Genomic DNA, 25,955 nt, shown 5'->3' with positions numbered 1-25,955 from the left:
TGACATTGAGATTGTCAGTGATTTGTGCACCTGGGTCATTGGTTGTGGCGCCAAACGCAGCATTGTGCAGGGCACCAAGTTTTGACCCAAGGATGACATCAGAACTTGGTTGGGGGGGGGGCAAAGTTGGGGACAAAGTTGGCCTTATGTTGAGGTTGAGGAGCACAGACCATATTGAGGACAGAATTACTGACGGTAGACCAATGGGAGGCCCCCTTGGATCCTTGGCGCCTTATAGTGCTCCAGAGGGATCAGGTATAGCTGTAAAAACGTGGTCCTGCAGTAGCATTGCTGTCCGGGGTGGGAGCTAAGTGGGATTAGTGTCAGGATCGGTTTCTTCAGGGGTGGGGGGGGGGGGCAACTTTGTAGCCTAGAAGTGTAGGGACATTGTTTGACTCGGAGTGGAGGATGAAGGAGATCCATGCTTATATTTCTTATATTTCTTGTGGGACGTCCTTGAGGCCTGTAACCTTGAGGATAACTGGTCACGGAAGCAGCCCCAGAAATGTGAGTGAATCTGCACCCTTGATTTGGACCGGAATCATTGCGCTTTCATTTCCTACCGTGAACATAGATTACTGGTTTGGCCGCCTGGTTGTGGATGGGCCTGTTGTTCATATTTACACAGCAAAGATATAACACCAAGTTGTTTATAGAACCAAGGCACCAAAGACTGACATTGTGAGTGCCCAACACCGACATCTGCTGGTGACAGCCACAACACAGCCTGTAATTCTAGAGGGTGACATTGCCTGCACACTGGAGAAATGTGAGGGACAAAATCTCTGTCAGGAGTGACAGGATTTGAGCGCTCAAGATCCAGGTCAACAGGTGCAAAAAGAAATGAACTGAAGTCAGCTCACGAAGGTGGTGCATACATTGTGGCCTCAACGTCATGTCGAACGGACCTGATGTGAAGCTGCACAATACCACATGTTGGTGCAGGAAGGAATTGGTATGACATTTTCTGGATCCAGTCACATGCCTGGGGAAATTCATAAAGTGAGGAATCCGTGGTTAGAAATCTCTATCAGAAATAAATTGTTTCTCCTCCCAGTGAAATTCAATTATTATGTAGAAAAGACATATAGACCTTTTCATTCGTAGCACTTATATTTTGAATTCACGTACTACGCTTCCATCTAAGGCTTCCATCTTGAAGCAGTTACAGTGCCAGAGCTGGTGTCAAGTAGTGCACTTGCACATAGTGCTGTTGACAAATTATACAGGGGACTGAGGAGTGAGCGCATCAGTAAAAGGAGCGGGGTATTAACCCGCTAGCATGGGCCAATATTACCTTGGCATTATTTTCACTGCTGATTTAAAGTGACACTGAGACTGATTCGTTTTTAAGAGTGAGAACTTCCTAACATTAATGCAACCATCAAGATTAAGTGCAACCATTTGCTAACGAAGTAACCATCGAATAACTGTTGATTTTCACCGCATAAACTAGATAAAGTTATATTTTTATAAATATACTTACCTGTGTGGTCTCAGTTTGTGGTGGATTGGGGATCATTGTTTGTGTTAAGTGCATTTATTATACACATTGCCTTGGGGATAAGCCTGTCTGCTCGAGCCAAGCTACCTAGAGGGTGAGCAGGGGTTATCTACTGTGTGTATTCCTTCACCCTCACTAGAAGCAAGGGTCCCTACTTGATCTAAGGTACTTACCTCTGCCAATTAGAGACCCCCAGATCTAACACCCAGGCATTTGATTCCACATACTGGCTGCCTTGACTGTAAAAGAGGAGCCTCCTCTATGCTGTTTTATTAAAACGGGGACTAAGAGTAAACCAGCAGTACTGAAATGCCGGGACCTCCCTGGTCTACGTTCCTTGATTCTCTCATTTAGGTACATAGGCCCTTTGTTGTGAAGAGCCAGATTTGTCAATGTCAGAGCCTTGTACATATGTTGCCAGACTCGCAGCCTGTGCAGTTTCACCCCTAATTGAGATACTGATCCGTACTTACGAATTTTGTTAAGTAGGCAGAATGCCATGTTCTGAATTACTTGTAAAAGCTAGACCAGATATTCAGGAATACCTAAGGACAGAACATTGGCATAGTCCAGCTTAGAGATAATCAACACCCTGACCACAGTGACTTGTGCATCATGGTGAAGAAAGTTGAGAAACTTCTTCAGCATGACAAGGCCAAAAGCACGATTTCACAACTGCTGACACCTGAGTACTATAAGGTCATTCAGAGTCAAACATAACGCCCAGCTTACTGGCCATCAGAGTGGGTGGGGGGAACGCTGTTAGGCCATGATTTTGCCCACCCGTTGAGTGGATTCAACCCAAACAATAAGATCTCCGTTTTGTCTGGGTTGCACTGCAGTTTATTGGCCCTAAGCCATTCAAGCAGCGCCTTCATGCAAAGTGAAAATGCATCTTTTGAACTTGCAAAATCCCCATTATACATGGGTAGGAGCTCCATATCATCCACGTTTGATACAACCTTGATGTCAAAGGGTTCAACTAAATATGCCAAGGGGGTCATATGAATGTTAAAGAGAGTAGAAGTAAGGGAGGAGACCTGCGGCACCCCCAACCTTAACATTTTCGCTCCAGAGGCATAAGGTTTCATCCAAACTACCTGCTGTCATCTCTCAAGGAAAGAACCCAGATAGCCTAAGCTGAGCCTGTCACCCCCAGATGTTCTAACCTGTGCAGTAAGATGTTATGGTCCACCATATCAAATTCAGCTGACAAGTCCAAAAGCACCGAAGCAACATTAAGTCCAGAATCTAAACTGATCTTAATAGATTCTGGGACCTCCAATATTGTCGGCTCGGTGCTGTGGCAGGCTCTTTGCTCACATCTGGTGATACTGCTCCAAAGTTCAACATTCTGGGAGGAGGTATTGTCAGTTATATGCACCATTCTTGGTTACCCCCACCTGACAATTTCTTCTATGTGCTCACTGGTGAAAATATTAGGGATGTACTCTATCAATCCAAAGGTGATAAAGTATTAATTTCTAACTCCTTTGGAGTGGCTAAAACTATCATTGCAGCCAAGTGGAAACAAAAAGATCCACCTGACATCACACAGTGGTACTTACTCCTATGGGACAATGTGACAATAGAACAAGTTACATCTGGACTAGCACATGACATTAAAGACTACGACCAATTTAGGATCCCCTGTTACGATATTTCTCAGAAAGGATACCATCCATAAAGTATTCTCCCCAATTAAAGGCCCTGAAATTGTTTTAGAGATAGAAAAAGATGGGAAGATGTCCAAAAACCTTACTAAATACAAACAGAGGTAAACATTTGATGCGCTTTAGGTAAATGATGGGGACTGAGCAAGGTATTTAAGAATTGAGGACAATGCGACCTTTGCTATGCTTTATTGATGCACGTCTCATTGAGAATGGCAATGTATTTGCATTTTCTACTTTATATTAATGCTCAATAAAAATGTTTCTTTATAAAAAAGAAAAAATCTCCAGGGTCTCACAGTGAAACAGCAGCAAAGATGGCATGTTCCAAACTATAGAAAACCTTATTCAAGGTGATTGTAGTAAGTGGGTATCTACATTCTACTATCCTTCTTTTATTTATTTTTTGTAGTTTTCTGAGAAGATGAAAAAGTCTTCTCTGCCTTCTTTGCAATAACAAATTTGTTTCAGTCATTTGTATGCTTTGAATCGGTGAAAGAGAAGAACGCTGTGTGGTTGCATTGATATTTACTGGTCTAGTAATTAATGCATCTACCACTTTACTCCCTCACATGATTACTGCATGATAACAGAGTGCATATGATGTGATCTTATAGGGCATTAGAATGGGTTGACCTTGCTTCTCCTACCCATGAAGAGATTCACTGTAACGTGCTATAATCTAGGGATGCACTTCTCTCAATCTAATCTGTCAGCTCGCCCTGGGACCTTCCACTCTATAGTCATCATGTATGCCACACACTTTCAAATGGTGAAAGTTAAGTAAAATACAGAAGAAATGAATACAACAATATAGAGTGTATACAATGCAAGTTGGAACAGAGATTAAGTCAATCTAACCCTTTACCATAGTTGTGAGAATATTGAACTTAAATTGAAACAGTCTTTTAATGTTTGGGATTTGTATCAATAGTTGCTTTACTATTCAGTTAAACACTAGCGAAACGTTTAGAAGTGGTTCCTTATACATTCATAAGTTGTATTGTTGTGTATCGATTTAGATTCCGTATGCATTTCCCGATTCATGCCCTTATATAGGTACATTTCACATCATCCTTATATAGGCATAGAACTCCAGTCCTTATTTAGGCATAGTCCATGCTACCCAAATACAGGCATGGCTACTTCCATCCATTCATCTACGTCACAACGAGTTCTTGGAAAACCAGACTCTTAAGTCGTTAGGGACTTCCCCTTGCTTGGATATTGATTTCTCCAAGAACTCATTTATTATGCATGAACATCTATTCTTAGGGGTTCATTCATGATGTTCATATGCCCGACTTCTACATCAATACTGGCATTCCTAAACACCTTCAAGGTATAAATATACCTTCATTTGCTATGGCAAATCACGGTGTGGTTCGGTGCAGTTCGACTACCTTCTTTCACGACGCAGCTCGCCACAGCAAGTACCGAAGGAAGCCAACTCCCAGCTGACGCACTGACTAGACGCTGTCATCCTCCTGCTCAGAATCCAGCTCCAGTGTTTCTGACTCCCCTTGCGGGTTGTTGGGAAATCGAGTCCAAAGAAAGAGATACCAACCTCTCTCTTTCTAAGGTATGGAGCTGATTAGAACCTAGAGAAACCTTTGGCAATACTTGGCAAACTAAACCTATGCTAAAGAAACACCTACTTCTTCCCTTGTACTAGACCTAAATTAAGTACACTGGGGTAGGCATATTTTAGAAGCACCATTTGAGTATTTTATCCTGTGTTCAAGTTCAAGTTCAAGTTCAAAAGCTTTTATTCGATTTGTACATACAAATCATACAAGCAAAAGTACATAATTAAAATATTAAAATCACCATATAATCTCTCCTAAGGAGGCAAAAAAGGGCTAAAGTGCAGCAAGTAGTAAGTGATCATGTCTCTTTAGGTCAACATATTATTATAAAATACGAAACATTCTTACATAGACAAACTGGGGATCAGTAGGAGTTACTCAATAGGCCTTTCCTGGGAACTGTACATTAAAATTATTAAATAATCATTCAATACTGTGGACCTCTACAAATATAATAATACCTTAATTACAGAAATTGATATAAAATTTAAAAATGAAAGCATATATATACAGACAGGAGTGTTAACGGAAATAGCATCATAAAACAGTTCCTGGCAGCTGTATAACATAAGTACAGACAGGTAAGTAAACATTATTATAATACAATACTTTTCCTGGCAGCTGTACATTTTAAAATAAAAGTAGCCAAGAAGAAACATATCTCCTCGTTCTCTAATGAAAATAAAAATATCAATGCTGTTTGTGTGGTACGAATGTTATATTTGATAAAAATTGGCTTAAGGTATTTTAACCTGAGAAACTGAAAGAATTTACAAAAAAGTAAGAAATGGCAACTACTCTGCCGGGAGATACTATCACACGGACAGGGTATGTCTGAACTGGTTTTTGTGTTTGGAAAAGCAACCAAGTGGTGAACAATGCCCAATCTGACCCGTGTTAAAGCATACTGGTGAGAGGGGCGAGTCACATATACAAGATAGGATTGGAGTCCCGGAGCTAGATTCAAATCTTTATAAAATTTCACAGTGACAAGATTGCCAACGGTTTTATCTCGCTCAGCCTTACGAAAGTTTAGGAACGTTGTCTTAATTTCTTTTTTCGAAATAGAAACAACCTTTTCAGGCTCACGGAACACATCAATGTTAAAAAGAAGGAGATACCAGCGGTGGATGTATCTTAACCACAGTATACGCGAGGAGTGATCCAAACCTATACAATCAAGGATAATATCCTGAGTGAATCGAGTCTCTGGCTTAGCCCAAATAGAGCGCCACAATAAGAGTGGCCGAACTGCTGCTAAGTCAGAAATGTACTCGATCCCGACTTCTTCATGGATCAGCTGGATGGAGGCAGAAGGGGGAACACATAACAGCCTCCTTAAAAACTTGTTTTCCTCCTTCTGCAGGGAAATACCCTCGCAATGTCCCCACACCCCTGCCCCATACAGAGCAGAGGAGACACAACATACATTGTATATGTTCATCATATCTGAAATACTTCGTGAGCCAAGTTTAGAGGCAAAACGGAAAATACTACTAGTAGACCGTAGCATTTTTATTTTTACAGCATCAAATTCCGCGTTCCAGGACCCACTGTTATTATATGTTATTCCCAGATAACAAAAGGACTTAACAGAGGTCAACTTTTCCTTATCTAGAAAAAAAGTATGCTTTACCTGCTTGGCTGCCTGACCACATGACATTACATAGGTCTTGGTTTTGTTCACACGAAGCCGCCTAGCTTGAATAAACTGCATAAAATTATCAATTAGGCGCTGGAGGCCCATCTGTGTTCGAGATAAAAGAACAGCGTCATCCGCATAAAGTAACAGCGGAACAGGTTTACCACCAATCAGGGGGGCATCTGCTGGGATGTCGGCCAAGGAACGGTCGACACCGTTAATAAAAAGGGAAAATAAAAGCGGAGCTAAAACACAACCCTGGCGTATGCCCCGAGACACTCTAAAGAACGGGGTACATTCACCAAGGGTGCCATAGCGGACTTTACATGAAAGTTTTTCGTACAGTCTAGCTAAAAAATAAACTATTTCCCTTGGGGCCCCTGCATCAAGCAGAACCTCCCAGAGAATATTATGGTTAACCAAATCAAAAGCACTGCTCAAATCAGCAAAACATAAAAAGAGGTTGCCATTTTTAGCCACAGTCTATTTACTAATTAAAAGGTCCAGATTTACACATTGGTCCAATGTGCCCAGGCCTTTGCGAAAGCCATATTGGACTCTAGTTAAGATGTTAAAATCAGTTGCCCAGTCTTCTAGCCTCTTCAGCAAAATCCTACTCATCACCTTTACAGAGGCGTCTAATAATGAAATTGGACGATAATTAGAGGCCTCTGATTTGTCACCTTTCTTATGTAAAGGAATGATGATCGATTGGCCCCAAGTAGATGGAAATTCGCTTTCAGCCGCACAATTAAAAATCCTCACCAAAATGGGAGCCCATAAAGCTGTTTCATCTTTGTATAAATCCAGCGGGACCCCATCGGGGCCAGGGGCCTTGCCTCCTTTACTTAAAGAGATTGCTTCATGGCATTCTTCTAGTGTTATAGCCATCGAAAGGGGCGACCATGGGGTTATATCTGGTGGTGGTGACTCAGAAGTTGACCCTTCTGGATTAAATATTTTGGAAAAATGATTAACCCAGTCGCTACATGCCACATATGAGGTCAGTTCTGGAACGTTTTCTTTATTGAGAAACGGGCTATTAATTGTTTCCCAATACAGTTTACTATTTTTGGTCTCAGCAGCCTCCTTCAACTTATCCCAAGCTTCAGTCTGTAATACCCTTTTCCTTTTATTAATTGCTGTTTTGTAACTGGCCCTGAAATATTGTATATCCGCCTTGACACGTGGTTTGGTGCCTAAAGCATTCTTTAGATCGCGGAGGGCGACTATACAGGTCTTATCGAACCACCCCTGCTTTGGACCACTATTGGCTGACGGGATCTTAGTGAAAATACCATCGATAATACTATTCATAGATACAAAGTAATCTATTAAGCAGCCAGAATCACAGTCATCATCCAAACAGTAACTAATTTGATTCTTGCATTGAGTAAGAACCTCCTTCTGCTTGACTTTAGAGTTTAAACCAGTCCATTTGACCCTTAGGCCCTTTGGTCTAATAGGCACTATGTCGGTTGTACATTTACCACCTGGAACTAATGAGGTACCATGCCCCAAGAGGGTAACACGTAGGCTGTTATGGTCACTGAGGCTTTCTTCGTTTACATACAAATCAGTGTAGTCTCCACTGCTAGACAGCAAAATGTGATCTATAAATGAACCTGCATCTCTGCCTGTAAATGTAGGGCATGTTATTGCCCGGTTGTTAGTATTGAAGTTTAACAGGGTCATGTCTAGCGTGACTAGCATATTATTTAATGTGGAACCATAACTGCAGTGTTGGAAGTGGGGAGAATCCTCCCTCGCCCCCAGGTCTCCCCAATGGCTACTCGATGCTGCATCGAAGCCACAGATGTTCCCATTAGACAGATGGCAGGGCTGCAAGTTAAAATCGCCAGCCCAAACCACCTCAGCCTTTCTTTTCGAGATATCAAGGGCCTTAGTAATTTCCCTTTCTAGAGGCAGTAAAATATCCCCCCTAGTAGCATCAAAAATATTGTTATAGAAATTTACAATGACTAAATCAATATTCTTCCTACACTCCACCCTTATAACTTGGCTGTGTGTCCCCACGGTCGTACTATATTTGACCGTACAGTCACACAGCTTAGTTGACAAAAGCAACAAAAGGCCCCCCTTAGCCCTGCCCGAGCTGGATTTGGTTGCTCTAAGACAGTAGGATGCATACCCTTCGATATTAATGGGGTCTGGGCACCAAGTTTCCTGCAATAGAATTAGGTCAAATCCCTCTCCCATAAAGCTGGTCCAGAAGGGTGTACCTAATTTGCAGGTAAGGCCAGCGATGTTCCAGGAAATAAGAGAAAGTCCTGCTGGTTTACCAAAATCACCAACAACAGACGACTCTGGCTGAGTTGCTGGTGGTAATAAGGCAGGACCATCTTCCCGAGAGATGGTATCTGGGCTTAAGCTGGGGCTAGCAGTAGTTATACATGTATCAAAGCTACCCCATTTACCTATATGCAGGGGAGGTGTTAGGGATGTCAATATTATAGATTCGGGAAATGCGGTTAAGGGCGTGACAGGAGAAGAAGAACACACCATATCAAGATAGGGCGTAGAAATGTTTAGATCCAGTGCTTCTGGAGGGCTGAGTCAGTCTACCTCATCTAGCACGGCATATCTATTTGGATGGGCGAATTGTGAGGACAGGGGGTCTTGGGAGTGGGGCAGGTCCTGCCATGTTTGTTGCCACGGATGTTTATCTAATTGTGGTGGCTGAAAGGATTGCTGCCACTGGTAAGCAGACTGAGGTAAGGGTGGCGGAAAATGAAAAGGGTGTTGCCAGTGGGATTTAACTTGATGCATAGGAAAAGGTGAAGCATTTGATAGCTGCTGCTGCTGTAAATTAACATAATGTGGGAAAAAAGGAGGCGGATAAGGTGGTTGCAGCCAAGGTTTGGCAGCTTGCTGTGGAGGGTACCCAGGTCCTCTGTTACTTTGAAAAGTGGAACAGGGAGGGTTAGTTCGTGAGGACATTGGTAAAAAATAAGACAAAGGAAGTGGGTTATTTGGGTCGCAGGACCACTATTGGGTGCATTACATATATAGCTTGCTGCCCCTACATCCCTAAAGTTAACTGTGATTACGTCCCCTACTATTGTTTTCTTGCTTCTGCCCACCCAGTCCCCTCTGCGCACGGTAAGAATTTCACCGTTCATGTTATTAGGTAGAGGTTTATGTAGGTGGAGCCATTGAGCACATTTATTTCTAAGCTCGGTAAACGTTTCTTTTACTCCCTCCTTCAATGGGGGAACTGCTGTCAGCACAACAACAAAAGGGGAAACCTCTGGTGGTAAATTAATGGACCTAAAACGTGCCTGCTTTGGCTTAGGCCCTTCTGGTTTGTTTGTAGGAAGAGATGCAGAAGATGGATTAGATTTCCCTGCAACTTCTTTTGCTTGAATAGTGGAGGTGGTAATATTATCAACAACAGGGTGTTGATTCGCCTGAACAGGAGCCTTCTCCTTTGAAATCGGTATATTTGTGGGTTGGACGGAGTTGTTCCCTGTTTGCGACACAAGGGATATAACTGGGTTCCCAGGGGCTGCAATAGCTTGAACCTTATTTGATACGTCTTTAGGGGGCTGGATACTCGATAAACATTTAGGAGCTAATTCTGTGATCCCTTGTAGCTGATCAGGCCCTTTTCCCTGCTTTTTGTGTGGCCATTTAGAGTGTATTAAAGATGTAAGCCTGTCCACTTTAGAAATTAAAGGCTTGATTTGTGCTGCTAAAGTGGCTTCAAGGTCTAATTTTAAATCTGTTACCATGTTTTGCACCCAGCACGGAATACCTGATGTCATTTGTGGAATGGGGGAAATCAAATTGTGATTCCTAACTGGTGCTTTTACTTTGTTTTTACCCTTCGTTGTAACCTTGGGGAGGTTAGGAGCCCTTCCCCTGGGGACATTAGGTACAGGAGCTGTTTCCGCATCGTTAAACCCGCTCAGACTCAGCGCCGCTTTGTCAGGTGACTGACAAGTTTCTAGATCTGGTGTAACCTCCAGGTCTTCAAAAGACGGGTCTGAGTCTGATGGGGCAACCGATAGATCAACAGTATTTGGTACAGTCGGAGCACTATTAGTAGGCATGGTTATGGGTAGGGAGCAATTATTCAAAGTCTGCAAGGCAGGTGATTTAACCTTTGCCAAGGGGCCCAAGGATGAGCGCCTAGCGTTTGCAAGGTCCATGGAGACTCTTTTTTCCAATAAAACAATACTTTGGTCAATAGTCTCATGTACACGTGAAATAAAAAGATCAATAGGTCCGGTCACCTGTGCTACCGCCGTAGCTTTTTTCGCGCAACTTCGAGTTCTGTTGCGTATGGTCGACATCTTAGACGTTATAGTTATCAAGTGCAAAGAAGCAGGGGTTCTGGGCCAGGGCCGTCCTCTGCCGTCCTTGAACGGCCTTAAACGGCCCGCTCTTTGCCCGGTCTTCACCCCGGTAGTCGCCCCGCGCGCGTCCCGCGTGCGCTTTGCTGCTGCAGATTATATGGGAGGGACAGGTGGAGGGGCGGGAAGAGGACCAGCTGCGGCCGATCAGCGCCGCGCTGCCTGCTGGTCCTCGCAGTCCCGCCTCACGCCTTCAGGTGCAAATGCCGGCTCAACAAGGCTGCGTTGGTGCTCCTATGCACTCGGGGGGGTCCAGTAACACAAGACTGCCAAAGTACCTAGCCTGCGAGCGGCACCCGCGGAGCGGGGGCCGCGAGGCGTGGGCGTCAGCAAAACAGGGAAACGAAGGTAAGGGAGCTGCACTCGCTGCACGTCAGCTCAAAGGAAAGTCCCAGGCGACTCACTCGGCACGATGGTTTTGACCGGTGGAGGGGCGGGAAGAGGACCAGCTGCGGCCGATCAGCGCCGCGCTGCCTGCTGGTCCTCGCAGTCCCGCCTCACGCCTTCAGGTGCAAATGCCGGCTCAACAAGGCTGCGTTGGTGCTCCTATGCACTCGGGGGGGTCCAGTAACACAAGACTGCCAAAGTACCTAGCCTGCGAGCGGCACCCGCGGAGCGGGGGCCCCGAGGCGTGGGCGTCAGCAAAACAGGGAAACGAAGGTAAGGGAGCTGCACTCGCTGCACGTCAGCTCAAAGGAAAGTCCCAGGCGACTCACTCGGCACGATGGTTTTGACCGGTGGAGGGGCGGGAAGAGGACCAGCTGCGGCCGATCAGCGCCGCGCTGCCTGCTGGTCCTCGCAGTCCCGCCTCACGCCTTCAGGTGCAAATGCCGGCTCAACAAGGCTGCGTTGGTGCTCCTATGCACTCGGGGGGGTCCAGTAACACAAGACTGCCAAAGTACCTAGCCTGCGAGCGGCACCCGCGGAGCGGGGGCCGCGAGGCGTGGTCGTCAGCAAAACAGGGAAACGAAGGTAAGGGAGCTGCACTCGCTGCACGTCAGCTCAAAGGAAAGTCCTGTGTTATTTATGTATGTATTTTTATATATGTCATAGCAATAGACAATGCTGTTACAGTATTATTTTATATTACTGTTTACGCTGTACGCATTATACTTTGCATTCTGTCTAACGATTGTAGCAGTTCATATCTCTTGCATGAGAAATACGACTGTTCAATAAACCCCTTTTATTGAAACACCCGCCTCTCTATTTCTATGCAACTCTGTAGAAACGAAGCATGCACGATTAACTGAGTGAAATAGTTATCTATTGTTTCCACAACTCTGAAGATGTTGTTCCAATTATAGGGGAAATAAAGTTGTCATGGTTATGTGGTTGTCAGAGTCTAATCCCTTCTTGTTTATTCGAGAACATTTCTAGTGACTTCTGAGTTAGCTGGCACACACACAATTATGTTTAATATACTCGATAGAGACATACTGACCTCAGTCCTATGTCAAAACTATAATGTATATTATTCCAATGCGCAGAGCCTATTAGGAATTTAGGAACTACACTACAGTATATTTATCTTAAAAGTGCTTGTATCCTATTTGGTCTACTTAAAGAACAAAACGTTCAAATGTAAACACAAAAAAGATAAGAAAATATACATCAAGTGTGACTAATCTGCTGATGAATGCAAAACCTGAGAGTACTAATGTATCACTGTGCTCCATGTAGACATTCCTTTTCTACTGTGAATGAAAGGTTAGGCGGAGTCCCTCTAAGAAACAGAGAGAGAGTTGGTCGATCATCGTAATTGCTCTGCAGTTCTGAATATTTTATGTATCTTCTCTTCATAATTCTGTGACAAAGTTTTCTTCAGCACCGTTTTTGTCTAAGGCTGAGCGCACCATATAATAATAGACTGTCATAGGGAAAAAGCTGATGTTCAATTTTACAGAAGGTTTATAATGGGTCATTATTCCATCTAAGTGGGCTGCTTGGGAAACACAAACAAATAGGACCAGCCACGCTTGCAGCATACCTCTAGCTTTTCGGTGAATTGTATTTCTGTTTCAAAGGCAGTCTCTGAATTTTCTTCAATCGCTTGTTCCTCATTTTCTGACTCAGAAATCGGTTGCACTGAGTTAACAACTTCTTCCTTCAACAGACACAATTTTTCATGTAATGACGTTATTCTAAAAAGCATTAGATAAACAAATATTTTGTTATAAATCATATTTTTTCTGTGCTTTTTAATCAGTTGTACACTCAATAAACCATATTATCTAAGCAGCATCTCTATTTAGGAAGAACGTACTATTTTTTCTAATGAAAAACATTTCATAAAAAGCATTGTCTCTGTGATTCTACTGTAGTCTATTTGTTTACTATTGACCTGTAGGTATAATAATAAGACATTGTTTTATATTTAGCATCTAATTACACCAGGCTTACGTTTTGTAAGGCATGCAAATATTAAGGCCTGCTACTGGCGAGACAGGACATCCATTATTGATAATCATTGTAGAAAGTGGTATATTGGTTTAATGTTATACTTATTCCTAGTGTGACACATGCACTAGTGTGACACAGTCCCTGTTCAAACTAATTCTGAGTGTTCCCCTTGAAGTGTACAACGTAGCATGACTACCCTGTTCTTATGTGCACCTATTGGATGCAATTGTGCGAAGGTGTTATTTAAATGATCACATGTTCTTGTGGTCACTGCTATTTCAATATGACAAGGATCTTCAGAGTAAGAATGCATGAACACAAAGCTACGTTCAGGGGCAGACTCTGGATGATCCAAACCACACACAGTAAAGGGGACCCATGGGCAATTTAATGACCAGCTCTGAGTACATGCCCACCTAACATTAATCACAAAAGGGTACCAGAGGGTCAAAAGTAAGACAGGCTGATTAGCAGAGACAGAGACGGTGTAGCGCTCCCACTAGCCATATAACTGCGAGAGGAATGGTGAAAAACATGCCAGATCAAGAACAGTGTCTGGTCTCTGGCTCCCATCAGTCACCACTCGGAACCGCCCTTCATCATTTGGGGCTCCGAGGACCAACACTATACTGGATCTTGGTTTCACAACAGAAAGGAATGAACCTTCCTGTTGGTAAGTAAGTGTTGGTGTTATGGTAGAGACCATATGTGTTGGTGAAGTAACTGACAGGGATAAAAAGTGTAGTGTGCAGTGCAAGGAAAACCAGGAAGGGTAGGGAGGAGTGAGTAAAATTGGTTTAAAGGAGCAAAACGATAGTTTAATAGGGTGTAGCTCCTAGCACCAATATTAAAAAATAGCCAAGACAGGGTAAAGCTATGACCTGTCTAGTGGTGTAACGTGGTCGACATGTTTCAGCAAATACTGGCCAATAGCCTTGCTTTCTTCAGGACAACAAATATACGGCTACTGCAAAAAAGACACCAAGTGTGACAGATAAGTGAAAAAATTAATTAAAATGAAGGAACGACACAGAAAAGTCACCTGAACCTCCAGGTGTGTCTGTTCCGAGTCTTCTCACTTAATCAGCAGTGGGCTGAAAATAAAAAGCATGGCATGAGCTGATATCCCATCCCTGTCTGAAATAAGCCTGTCTTTTACACCTGTTGCAATCATCAACATGGGCGTAGTTCATGTCTCGGGATCTAAACAAACACACTGACAAAGCTAGTGTATACCAACATTCGTGGAAATTGAACCATTTCAAGTTTCACAAGATGCTTCTTACCTGGTTAGTAAGAAGTATATACCTCACCCCGCCTGGCTACGGCTCAGGACTGGTGAAGCACCGCTCTAAAAAGGTGAATAAATTCAAAAACAAGAATCATCCACCATGTCATGCCTGGACTTAATCAAAGAGAACCATTGTAGATGCTAGCAATTAATGAAAAGCAGCGGAAGGTGTTATATCCGCTTTGGAATTAGAAAATATATCATATTCATAAGCAATTGTTGCATGCTTCCTTCAGTGCCAACTGAGCTGTGCCAGCAAAGGAGAGAGACCACCTAATGTCCTGAACCACACACCAAGGAGCGTAGGTGCCCCGTGAGCAAAGGGCCACCAAACAACAGAACACACACCCGAAACAAAACAACCCGCTAAAGAGCGGATCGCTTACCAAACATGCGTATCGCCGCTCGGAACAATTACCAGATCTTGCAGCGATCACTCACCTATCCGTCGGTACTTCCTAGCGGCATCTGTGCCGTCTGGGGAGGTACCGGCGATCTGATTCCATTGCGATTATATCCCGTCCATCCTCATTGGCCAGAGCCGAGCACGTGACGCGCCATTCTGTGCGTCACGCGTCCGAGATGCTACGGAGTCCCTGATAGGGGCAGCATACCGGCCGACTATCCAATGGCAGCTAAATAAGTTATATGCACTGGAATGTAAACAAAGAATCGCGGAGCTTAGCCCACGGAACTCGAAAACTGTTATAATATTTATATTAGTAGTAAAAAAACCGGGGTGGTGGTGCAGCCGCGCGATCAGCGTTATTGGCATCATCGTATAAGACTGATGAGGCACCATCGTGCGCAACTGGTGATGTAGGGAACTGGGCAATGCAGTGCAATGCGTGACATCGTAATGGCAACAAAAATTGTTTGTGACCATATAGAAAGTCATCAGGTAATGTACATAATTGAATGGTGTGGTAAAGGACATAAGGAAGAGTCTCAAACTAGCTTTGATATATGTGGCATAGTTACATCGTGATGTACCTGCTGGAAAAAAACGGGGTTTCATTCTAGCATAGGTATACGTAGCATAGTTATACAAAAGTGTATCTGCTGGATAAAAAGCTACTGGGTCATATTCTTGAAGGTTAAGTTGTCACGTGAAGTGCATCTTCAGCAGATGGTTTAAAATGATGACCAGGGAATGTCATCATTCAGTCCTGTACCATCGCTCCCCAATCTCAACACCCATCTCTGTTCCTTCTTGTGCAGAAAATTACTCACATTGGTGATGTGAGAAGGAATGAACGGTTTTTCTAAGACCGTCCATTTGAAAGAAGTGGGTGAGTGATTTAGTGCAATGAAGTGGTTAGTAAGCTTGGTAGCCTGTCTCCTGCAATTAATGGTACTCCTGTGCTCAGATAGTCGCACCTTTATTTTGCGAGTGGTCATCCCCACATACCTAAGATTACACGGGCAGGTTATGAGATAGATTAATTTGTCGCTGTTGCAGTTGGTGAACTTCAGCTGTCTCCAGGGCCTGGAAGTCCCGATGTCTATCTCTGTTGTTCTGGACGTTTGGGCACATGATTGACAAGTGCCACAGGGATGGTGGCCAGACACTGGGGGTAGATCCCAAAGAGTACCTATTGCTCTCGGAGTATCATCTGGGGGTCTGGTGTGTACCATTCTGTCCCGCAGGTTGGGTCCCCTTTTAAAGGAGAATAGTGGTTGTGGAATTGACTGCGGTCCAGAGTTTAAAATGGACCAGCGTTTCTTGACCGCTTTCTTAATGTTGTGAGACAGTGTGCCAAAGGTATGTACAAAGGTCAGCCTTTCGAGAGGTGCTTTAGGAGTGGTTGGTTCTAATAGTGCTGCCCTATTGTTGTTACTGGCACGTTTCATGGCTCGATGTACCAAGCGGGGAGGATATTTCCTTTCGATGAGTTGTTTTTTGAGTGCAGAGGAATGTGTTCTGAAGGCAGTGTTAGTGGAACAATTTCTTTGGACTCTCAAAAACTGTCCAAACGGAAGATTGTCCCGCAGGGACTTAGGATGGTAACTGTCATATAACAGCAAGGAATTCCTGGACATAGGCTTCCTGTATAATTCGGACTGTAAACCCGTAGGTGTGGCCTTAATCATCAGATCAAGAAATGCAAGCTGGTTTTCGCCAATCTCAACCGTGAAACGTAGAAAAGCATTTCTGCTATTAAGCCAACCCAGGAAGTCTTGACAACTGTCTCTGGAGCCCCGCCACACCACCAAAATATCATCAATATATCGTCTCCATGTTGTTATATGTTCACGATATGGGTTGGACTCATTAAGGACAAACCGTTGTTCAAAGTAGTGTACGTAAAGGTTTGCCAGGCTGGGGGCATAAACCCTCCCCATGCTGGTTCCAGACACTTGTAAATAGATGTTGTCTTCGAACTTGAAGAAATTCCTCTTCATGGCTAAGGTGGCACAGGCCATGATGAAATGTACTGGAGTGATGGTGTCTCTATCGGTGGTGTCAAGTAGGGAATGGATGACCTCGAGGGTTTCGTCCTGGGGTATTGAGGTGTATAACGCCTCTACATCAAACGAGACCAAAAGGTCCGTATTGATGTTAAAATTGAGGTCAGGTAGTAAGCGTAGGACGTCGGTGGTATCCTTGAGGTAAGTTGGCATAGTTTGGACCATGGGGCGTAAAAAGTGGTCAACAAACGTAGATAAGGGTTCCAGAACGGACCCAATGCCCGATATGATGGGTCTACCTGGTGGTGGGCGTTTCTCCTTATGCACTTTAGGTAGTATATAAAAGTAAGGAGTCACAGGATGTTCAGTATTGAGGAACCTGGCCTCTGGCTCAGTCACCCATCCTTCGTTCAGTGCCTCTTCTGTCATATCGCGAATCGTCCTCTGAAGATCTGGTGTGGGGTCTTGGTCCAAGAGGCGATAAGATCTGACATCGCTAAGTTGCATTCAGCCCTGTACGTCTCAGTGTCGAGGATGACAATTGCTCCTCCCTTATCGGCTGACTTTATCGTTATAGATTTATCGACTGATAAAGACTCTGGATGATGACATTTATGACCCATTTTCAATAAATTAAACATTTGTGTGAGGACGTATAGACAGTAGTAGAAACAAGCATTTGCAATGCAATCGGTCTCGCCTTTGGGACCGTATATGTATTTAGCGATGCAGCACCCTAGCCTGTGTGCTGAAACATCTACTGTTCTTTAACATGGAGCGAAAGTAAGCACCAAACTGTGTGACACGCCAGGTATGGGAACGCATGGTAATAGAAACAAGCATTTGCAATGCAATCGATCTCGCCTTTGTGACCTTATATGCATTTAGCTATGCAACACATTAGCCTGGGTGCTGAAGCATCTACTGTTCTTTAACATGGAGGGAAAGTAAGCACCAAACTGTGTGCCATGCCAGGGATTGGAACACAAAGAGAAAAATATTGCCTTTCAGCGGGAAATGGTATAGTCCAAAACTCTGTTTTTAATATAAAATCACAGCATTCGGTTTTCATATTACTGAAAATACAAGATTTAAAAAAAAATATTATTGTCTACGGGTGCTCATGGAAGACAATTTCTATGGACTAGAGTCTAGAGAATGCTAAAGTGATTCTGGTATTTTACTGACCTTTGCTGGTCATTTTCTATCAAGAAAGTTATATAGAGGCAGCTGAACAGGCAGAAAGCAATTCTGGTATTTTACTGACCTCTACTGGACGCTTTCTATCAAGACAGTTAAATAGAGGCAGTTGAACAGAAAAGAAAAATGTCCCTGAGCGGAAGCAGACAAGTCCTATGTCTCATTTCCAGAGCCCACAATGTACATACACATATAAGTATATACTATAGTATATACAAGAGGTCTCGAATGCCACTGTGGCTCAGCAAAGCCTACATCAAAAAGAGCAAAAGTGGGTCTTCAGATTATCTAGCTGTATTAGGGACGTAGATGATGAAGTCAAGTAACATCTCATGCATGACATGGTCATCACCCAGATCACATCAGGTCCTGAGTTCTGCACAGTAGCACCCACTTTATCATTATCTCACACTTGCCAACATCTTATTCATTGTGTCACACTCCTTTTTACGAGTCGAGTAACATTTCATGCATAACATGGTCGGCCCCAAGATCATCACCGGGTCCTAAGCTCTGCAGAGTAGCATTCAATTTATCATTCGGTCAAACTTGCTGATGTCTTACTCATTTATTCAGTCTCACTGATTTTTACAAACATTCACATATTTTAGTGAATCAATCAAAGACGGTAAATTTTGCTCTGTCACCCTCACCAAGTAACCTGGCTGCTCATGCGATCTTGTACTCCCAATGCCACTTACTCTCTGGGACATTGACTCACATCCATCATTCATAGATGCATAGCAATCAGAAACATTATAATTAGAGCAAGTTCAGTCCCAGCAATGATTTGTGGAGTAGTTGGAAGATTTAACTTGCTTTCCTGTTAGCTGTGCTTTCAAATTGTTGGGTACTGAGTACCTGCACCTCTTTTATTTGAAGGGTAGAGTACCCTCACTTCTCAGTACTGCTGCCATGCATTTAATGGAAGAGTAAACAGGTATTCTAAATAGTGAGTTCCTGCACTTCTATGGGATGAAAAATACTCCTGTGATGGGAAAGTCCTCACAAGGCAAGATTCTAGCACCTTTTTAAAAAATGAATTGAAGCTGTTAAGTAGGAATAAGACTACATTTCTCTAGATTGGCATAGAATATAGGATCATGCAAAGGCGCAGAAATTGTGTGGGTCCACATCAGCTGGCCCACCATAGGAGTGGTGCGGGCTGAATATGGGCACACCTCCTAATCTTATTAATTGTCCCACCTGTCATGTCACTAAAAAGTGGGCTCAGGACAGGGGGGTGGGTACTTCAACTATGTGGAGATGTCCGGTGTCACATATCAAAGGCGGCAGGGCCTTTGAAGTTTCCAGCTCTGGAATGCCCATCCTGCTTGGAGGAGGTGTGAACACCTCTACCCAGAGCAGGCTTTGTTCCTGACCTCCGAGAGCAAAGGCTCTCACCTCAGAAGGTCAGAAACCTGTCAGTCAGCACACTAGTAGTCAGTAGGTTTTCAGGGGGCAATTTGAAGGTGCCCTTTGGGTAATATATTTATAACTCCATCACTGGCATCAGTGTGGGTTTTGTGAGACAAGATGTTTGGTACCAAACACCTTGGGGTACAGTTAAGCCATCATGTAGCTGGGGAATTCGTAGTGACAGGTGTCCAGCCCATGTACTCGGTATGGTTACCTGCACACTCTTAATATCCCAATGCAAGGGAGTACTTAGCTATCACAGAGATACATCCACTCCGGAAGTTATGCCCACAAATGGTTTAGTGCAACCTGGCTTTGGGCTGTAAGGTTTGCCTTTGGGATGATATACCTATTGCACATGCGGTGTTTTGCTGGCATGGCACACAAAGGTGTGTGTCATGCTGACTCTTTGGTTTTCTCTGCACCAAGACATGCAGGCTGCAATGGTATTTTACTTGAGCTTTTTGATAAATCCCATAGGGTGGCACACTTTGTGCTGAAGTCCTAAGGGACCCTCTTTAGTTACAAGGCACTAGCTTCCAGAGGTACCACTTGCTAGGGATTTAAAAAGGTCCTAAAAGGGTGCCAATTGTGAAATAATCTTACAGTTTAGGGAAAGAACGCTGGTGCTGGGGACCTGGTTAGCGGGAACCCAGCACACTTTTGGTCACGTTGCATTTGATACAAGGCCAACCGGGGGTAACCATGTCATAAGAGGGACTTTCCTAGTGTCCATCATCTGTAGAATTGTCATAAATGGAACTAATCTTGCATCACTAATAGTAACATTGTGGACCAAAGAATGCATCCTAAATCATTGGAGGGTTTTTATCTGCAAAAATCTGTGGCTCTTTATAGGCCTCCTCTTCATATTTAGGCTCATAGTGCACGTCCAGTTGCACAGGGCTACAAGCCCCATTAGAGGCTTGCTCCTGGTCACTGATGCCAGCCTCTAATTCAGACTCTAAAATCTAACTAGGTAGATGTAATGAAATCTTTAGATGTGTATGCACAAAAATCCATAAAAATTCCTTTACCCTCATTGACAGGTTGAGGTGGTATTTTCCTTAGTGGCAACTGCCATTGACAGGGTCATCTTTTAGAATAATGGTCGTCTGTGGTACAGTCATCAACTGAGTTTTCCTCTGTCTGGTTGTAGACGGTGCTGTGGTCATTGACAAGGGTCTGGTCATTGACGATACCATCACAATGTTATATTCTTGGATGCTACCAACAGGGCACTACCAATGGACAGCACTGGAGAAGTTATTGTTGATGAGATGGTTGACAGTGATGAATCCTTTTTTGCTGATAAATGGGAGGACTCTGTCATCGATGGTGCAAACAACAAGTTTAACAGGATTTTAGTGGAGCTGGATTTTTGTGAACTTTCTTGGTTTAACTATACGTGATCATTTTCTGAAGGCTTTTCTGAGAACAGTCCAGACCTTGAGGTGGCTGTAGGTAATTTAGTAGTAAATGCCAGCTCTGAAAGTTTAACGTGGTTTTTTATTTTGTGCCACCATTATGGAATCATCCATCCCCTCTGGAGGGGGCATCCCTTTTAAGAGAGTCGATTTTCTTTTTTTCTAGCCAGACAAGTGTCAACCTCATTTATTTATCTTTTTATGTTTAGAAGAGAAAGTGTTGTAGATTTCACAGCGAAATGCTTTGTGGGCTTTATAAAGATAGTAAATACAATAGTCATCAGGATGATCACTGTAAATCTTTCTCTGAGCAGGACTTGTTCAGACATCTCCTCTCTTTTTCAGCCAAGATGACAGTTGGCTATAGTTAAGGGTCCCCCTGGCCCAAACAGTGAAGATGCTTTCCACAATAACCTTATAAACACCTCACAGTTCACCGAAACTTGAAGTTGAGACTGGATGAATTTCAGTGAAGGTGAATGAAAAGTCTAGATGTGGCCAGGAGTTTATCTAATCTTATTTTAAGTGTTTTTGTATAGCCCATGGCTTCCTGTTTGGGCATCCCAGTGCTCAGACAGGCACACCTGCTGAATCCTAGCTAATTTATTAGAGTGAACATGTCACAGATTAGAAGAGATGAGTCTTTGAGAAGTTTCTGAATGTAGTTTCTAGAAGATGCATTCTAAGGTTGGTAGGGAGATCATTCCATAACTTGGAGGTCAGGTGTCAAAGCATCATCCACCACATCTTGCCTTTCTGACCTTGGGTACTGTCAATAGCTTTAAGCTCCCCGATTGTAATGGCCTCCTAGGGGTACAGGAGCTAAGAAGTTGCCGAATAAGGGGAGGATCCTTCCCATTTATGCACAGCACTTTTAAATAGATCCTATTTTGCACTGGAAACCAGTGCAAGGCAGCCAAGGCCGGGCCGCTGAGTGATGTTTTGGGAGACTGAAGGGTTCATGCAGCCACGTTCTGGAAAACCTGTAGTCGTCTTGTAACATACTTGGGACTTCCCAAGAAGAGGGAGTTGGCATAGTCAAGACGAGAGTTGATCAATACCAGTATGACCACTCTACTCAATGTTGTTGGGAGCCATAGAATTACTTTTCTGAGAGTTCTTAAGAATCCAAAACATGCTACTGACAACTTCTTGGCTTGGGCTTCCATTGATAATTTGTTGTCCAGTCAGAAACCTACACTTTTCACTGCCTGGGAGGGTTCTAGGTGCTCTCCAAGGTATTCATGCCATGCTGGTTTATTCCACTTTTAGAGATTATTGCCAACACCCAACACCCCTGTTTTCCCACCATTAAGCTTAAGGCTTCTGTCTGACTTCAACTTCCTAACCTGCTTTAGGCATGAGTTTAATTGACAGGATGTGTGCTCTGTTCCTGGAGTAAAAGCAATGATAAGCTGTGTGTCATCAGCATAAGACATTAGGGCGAGGCCGTGCGGCTGCACTATCTCTGCCAGGGGGAGCACATATAAATTAACAAGTGTGGGGCTTAGGGAAGAGCCCTGTGGGGCACCACAGCCGATAGAGTAGGGGCAGAAAAGAAGGATTCTTCCCAGACCTGGAAGCTTCTCTATTCTAGAAAGGCTGCACCTGTGATACCGGCTTCACTCATTCTCTGAATGAAAATAGGATATGAGACAGTGTTAAAAGCTGCACTGAGATCGAGCATAATCATTGCGGCTTAGCCACCCCAGTCCAGAATGGCCCAGAGTTCCTCTGTGGCTATTAACAGAGCTGTCTTGATGCTACTTTCTGGTCTAAATCCTGTTGGTGTGGGATGGAGGATTGAGTGCTTTTCCAAAGAGCCAGAAGGTACTTATTGACCTGTTTCTCTACAACTTTACTAGCTAGAGGGAGTCGAGAGATCAGTCTGTAGTTTTCTGTCAAATGCGGGTTTACAGAAGGCTTGTTATGTAATGGTGTGACTATGGCATGTTTCCAAGTAGTAGGAAAATTGCTGTTAACCAGGGACTTATGGAGGGTGCCCATTAAGATTGGCTGAATAGTGTTGCCTGCTTTTACCAAAATGTCTGGTGGAGCTGGTTGTAGCATGGAGCCTGATTTTTATAAAGTCAAGGATACTTTCAATGTTTTAATTGTTTAAGAGAGGAAATTAGTCTAATTGGCTGTGGTCACTAAGTCTCTAGGGACAGTTATATTGTTATGTTATGTTATTTGAATTTGTAGCGTGCACAGATACTCCGCCGAGTGTCACTGCGCGAACCTTGAGGAGAGAGGGGAAACTGATTAAATGAAAAGGAATGTTTTCAGATTTTTATAATAAACAGTGGGGTCCTGAATGCTAAGGGGGTCAAAAGGGAGTGAATTCCAAGCCAGGGCAGCTCTCATGGCAAGGTAGCTGCCACCTGTCCTTTGCAGGCGAAAACGCGGAACATGAGCTAGGAGTTGGGAAGCAGAGTGCAGTTGTTTAGCTGGGGTGTAGAACATAAAATGTTCCTGCAAATAGATAGGGCAGGAAGCATACAAGGCACGGTGCGCCATGACCAAGGCTTTGAATTCAACTTGTTCGGCCACGGGCAACCATTGAAGTGTACGCAGACACTGTATTAAAGTACTTTGAACGGAGATATTAAAAAGAAGCCTGGAAGTTGCATTCTGGACTACTTGTAGTTTGCTAAGCAGGTGGCCCTGAAAGCCAATGTACAAAGCATTAGCGTAATCTATACATGAAAGAATTAGGGCTCAGTGACCGTTTCTTTGGCAGCCCTAGGAAGAAGTGGTAAAAATGTACTACGGGATTTGAGTATCCCGAAACAATTCCCGGCAAACCTCTTGATCTGGGTGGAGAAAGAGAGATTCTCTTCAAACCAGACACCCAGATTCTTGGCGGGTTTACCTGCTGAGGCTGGCAAAGTATAGTCAGCCGACCAAAGTGCCTCTCTAAACTAAGGGGGTAAGCTTCCATAGAGGAAAATTTCAGATTTGTCCTCGTTGCAGCGGCCAGCCAATTAAAGACCGCTGTCAAACAATTTTTTGCAGAGGAAGTGGAACACTCAGATTTTCCCCAAGTGAACAGAAGCTGAGTGTCATTGACATATGCAATTATTTTGGCCGCCAGATCCTCCGCCAGTTGAACCAAGGGCGTAACATAGATGTTAAAAACAAGGTGGCTCAGGGAGGATCCCTGTGGGAACCCTGTAGATACATTCTGCAGTGAGGAAGCAAACGGGGGGAGTCATACCTGTTACTTCCAGCCCTCCTTCATTTGTTGTGGGGGAATGTTGCAAAGCTGTATGATCAGCACTTTGCTAATCAAATTCCTGCAACAGGGAAAAACAATAAACCATATAGCTGATGAAGACTTTGCACTCAGAAAGAAATGAGGCAGGAGAGCTGGTATTACTGCCCCTTGTGTTCATCTCAGGCAACCTGTATTTTTCAACTTGCTTAACTTTGTACCACACAAAAGTAAAGTTCTGGGAAACAGACTGAGGTGGAGCAATCAAATTACTGAATAGTGGATGATGTTAAATGGCTCTGTATGGACACCACTCACATAGGCTTGCGGTATGTGTGGCTGTTGGATGGATGGCAGTATTAGTGTTTGTTGGCTGGCAGTGTGTGTGGCTGTTGGCCGGTGTTATGATTAGTGTTTCTTTTTGTATTTAGTAAGGACTGACTTCATTAATCAATGGCTATATTTTGGAAGAAATGCAAGACTGCTCCGACACACTGGCTGAGGATAGATTTGCTCAATTGCCAACAGGAAGCTCCACAAGGCCTTATCTCACAACACAAGGTGTAACGTACAAGTCCTTAAGGTTGATATAAAGGCGGGCCATTGCTAATAGAAAGGAACAGTTGTTAAGCAAGCACGGGGATGTGCTCATCAACGCTGCTCGGGAATATATTTGGATTGCCATCAAAGATTTAGGATCAATGGGGCAACCGTTAACTCCCATTAGCTGCAACATAATGAGTGTTACCTGGCAAAGTCACTTTTACGCAATTTTAATAATAGGGTGCCATCTGGAGTCCCAATATCAATAACTGAGCTTTAGGAGGCCATACGCCAGAGCATGGGCAATAAAGCCTCAGGCACCGATGGGTTGCCCATTGACCTTATCAAACATAAACCAGATTTTTGGGCCCCACTGTTGTTGAATATTTTTAATAACTTAACTAACGCCCCATTGCCAAAGACCACTCCCTTATAATCTTAGGCAGAGTTTTATATACAAAAATGTTAACCTGGTCAGAGGACAATCACATTTTAGAACAATGCCCACTAGGCTTTAGGGGTAAAGTTGGTATAAATGAGCAATGTTTAAATCTTAATTTGATTGTAGGGAAGGGCACCATTGCACAGCACTCGCCACTTTATTTAGCCTTTATGGACCTGACCTCAGCTTTCAATTTTGTTAACAGGTCCCGCCTATGGTCTATCATGGCTTGGATGAGGCCATCATACATTTTCTGGCCTACCTTCATACAGACCTAAAAGCGCGGGTCAGGGTTGGGGGCCGGGGAGAGCAGTCCAATGATATCAGTGTAGGTAGAGGGGTCAGGCAAGGATGTGTTCTGGCCCCCTTCCTATTACACTAACCAATGAGGTTCCTAGAATCAAAGGCAAAACTCTCCAGGTGCTTTTATACGCAGATAATTCGGTTTTAATTGGTCGCACACCAAATGCACCACACATTTTAGTTTGAGGATTCACAGATTTTATGACTGGCCTAGATTTATGTACACATTTTAAGAAAGCATTCATAATGTACTGGGGCCAAGGAAATGTCCTCTAAATTTTTATTCCGTGGGTGACCAAATATTGACCTGCACTGCTACTTTTCCTTATCTAGGGATGGTCTTCGCTGCGAATGGTACCTGGTGTTTACACATGGCGTATTGTAAAAATAAGTTCTTGAAGGCCTTTAATTCAATCTTCCGTCTGCCCCATCCTAAAAGATCGGGGACAATTCAAAGACATTTTAAAGATTTTTAAGACTCAGTGTGTACCAATAGCTACCTATGGGGCAG

The 25,955-nt window shown here is 43.6% G+C and overlaps 1 protein-coding gene across 1 annotated transcript in view; it reads right to left on the bottom strand.

Moving 5' to 3' along the window:
- Positions 1-25,955, bottom strand: part of CFAP54 (cilia and flagella associated protein 54) — a 2,285,874-nt gene that overhangs the window by 122,311 nt on the left and 2,137,608 nt on the right. Inside the window, exon 67 of the mRNA XM_086918163.1 lies at positions 12,778-12,931. Within this exon, the coding sequence (XP_086774289.1) occupies positions 12,778-12,931 (154 nt within the window). The remainder of the gene's footprint in view (positions 1-12,777; positions 12,932-25,955) is intronic.

The sequence above is a fragment of the Lissotriton vulgaris genome, chromosome 1_1, assembly GCF_964263255.1.
Source record: "Lissotriton vulgaris chromosome 1_1, aLisVul1.2, whole genome shotgun sequence".
Classification (NCBI taxonomy): Eukaryota; Metazoa; Chordata; class Amphibia; order Caudata; family Salamandridae; genus Lissotriton; species Lissotriton vulgaris.
Note: the sequence above shows the minus strand (reverse complement) of the source record. Positions and strands in the feature narration are given on the sequence as shown.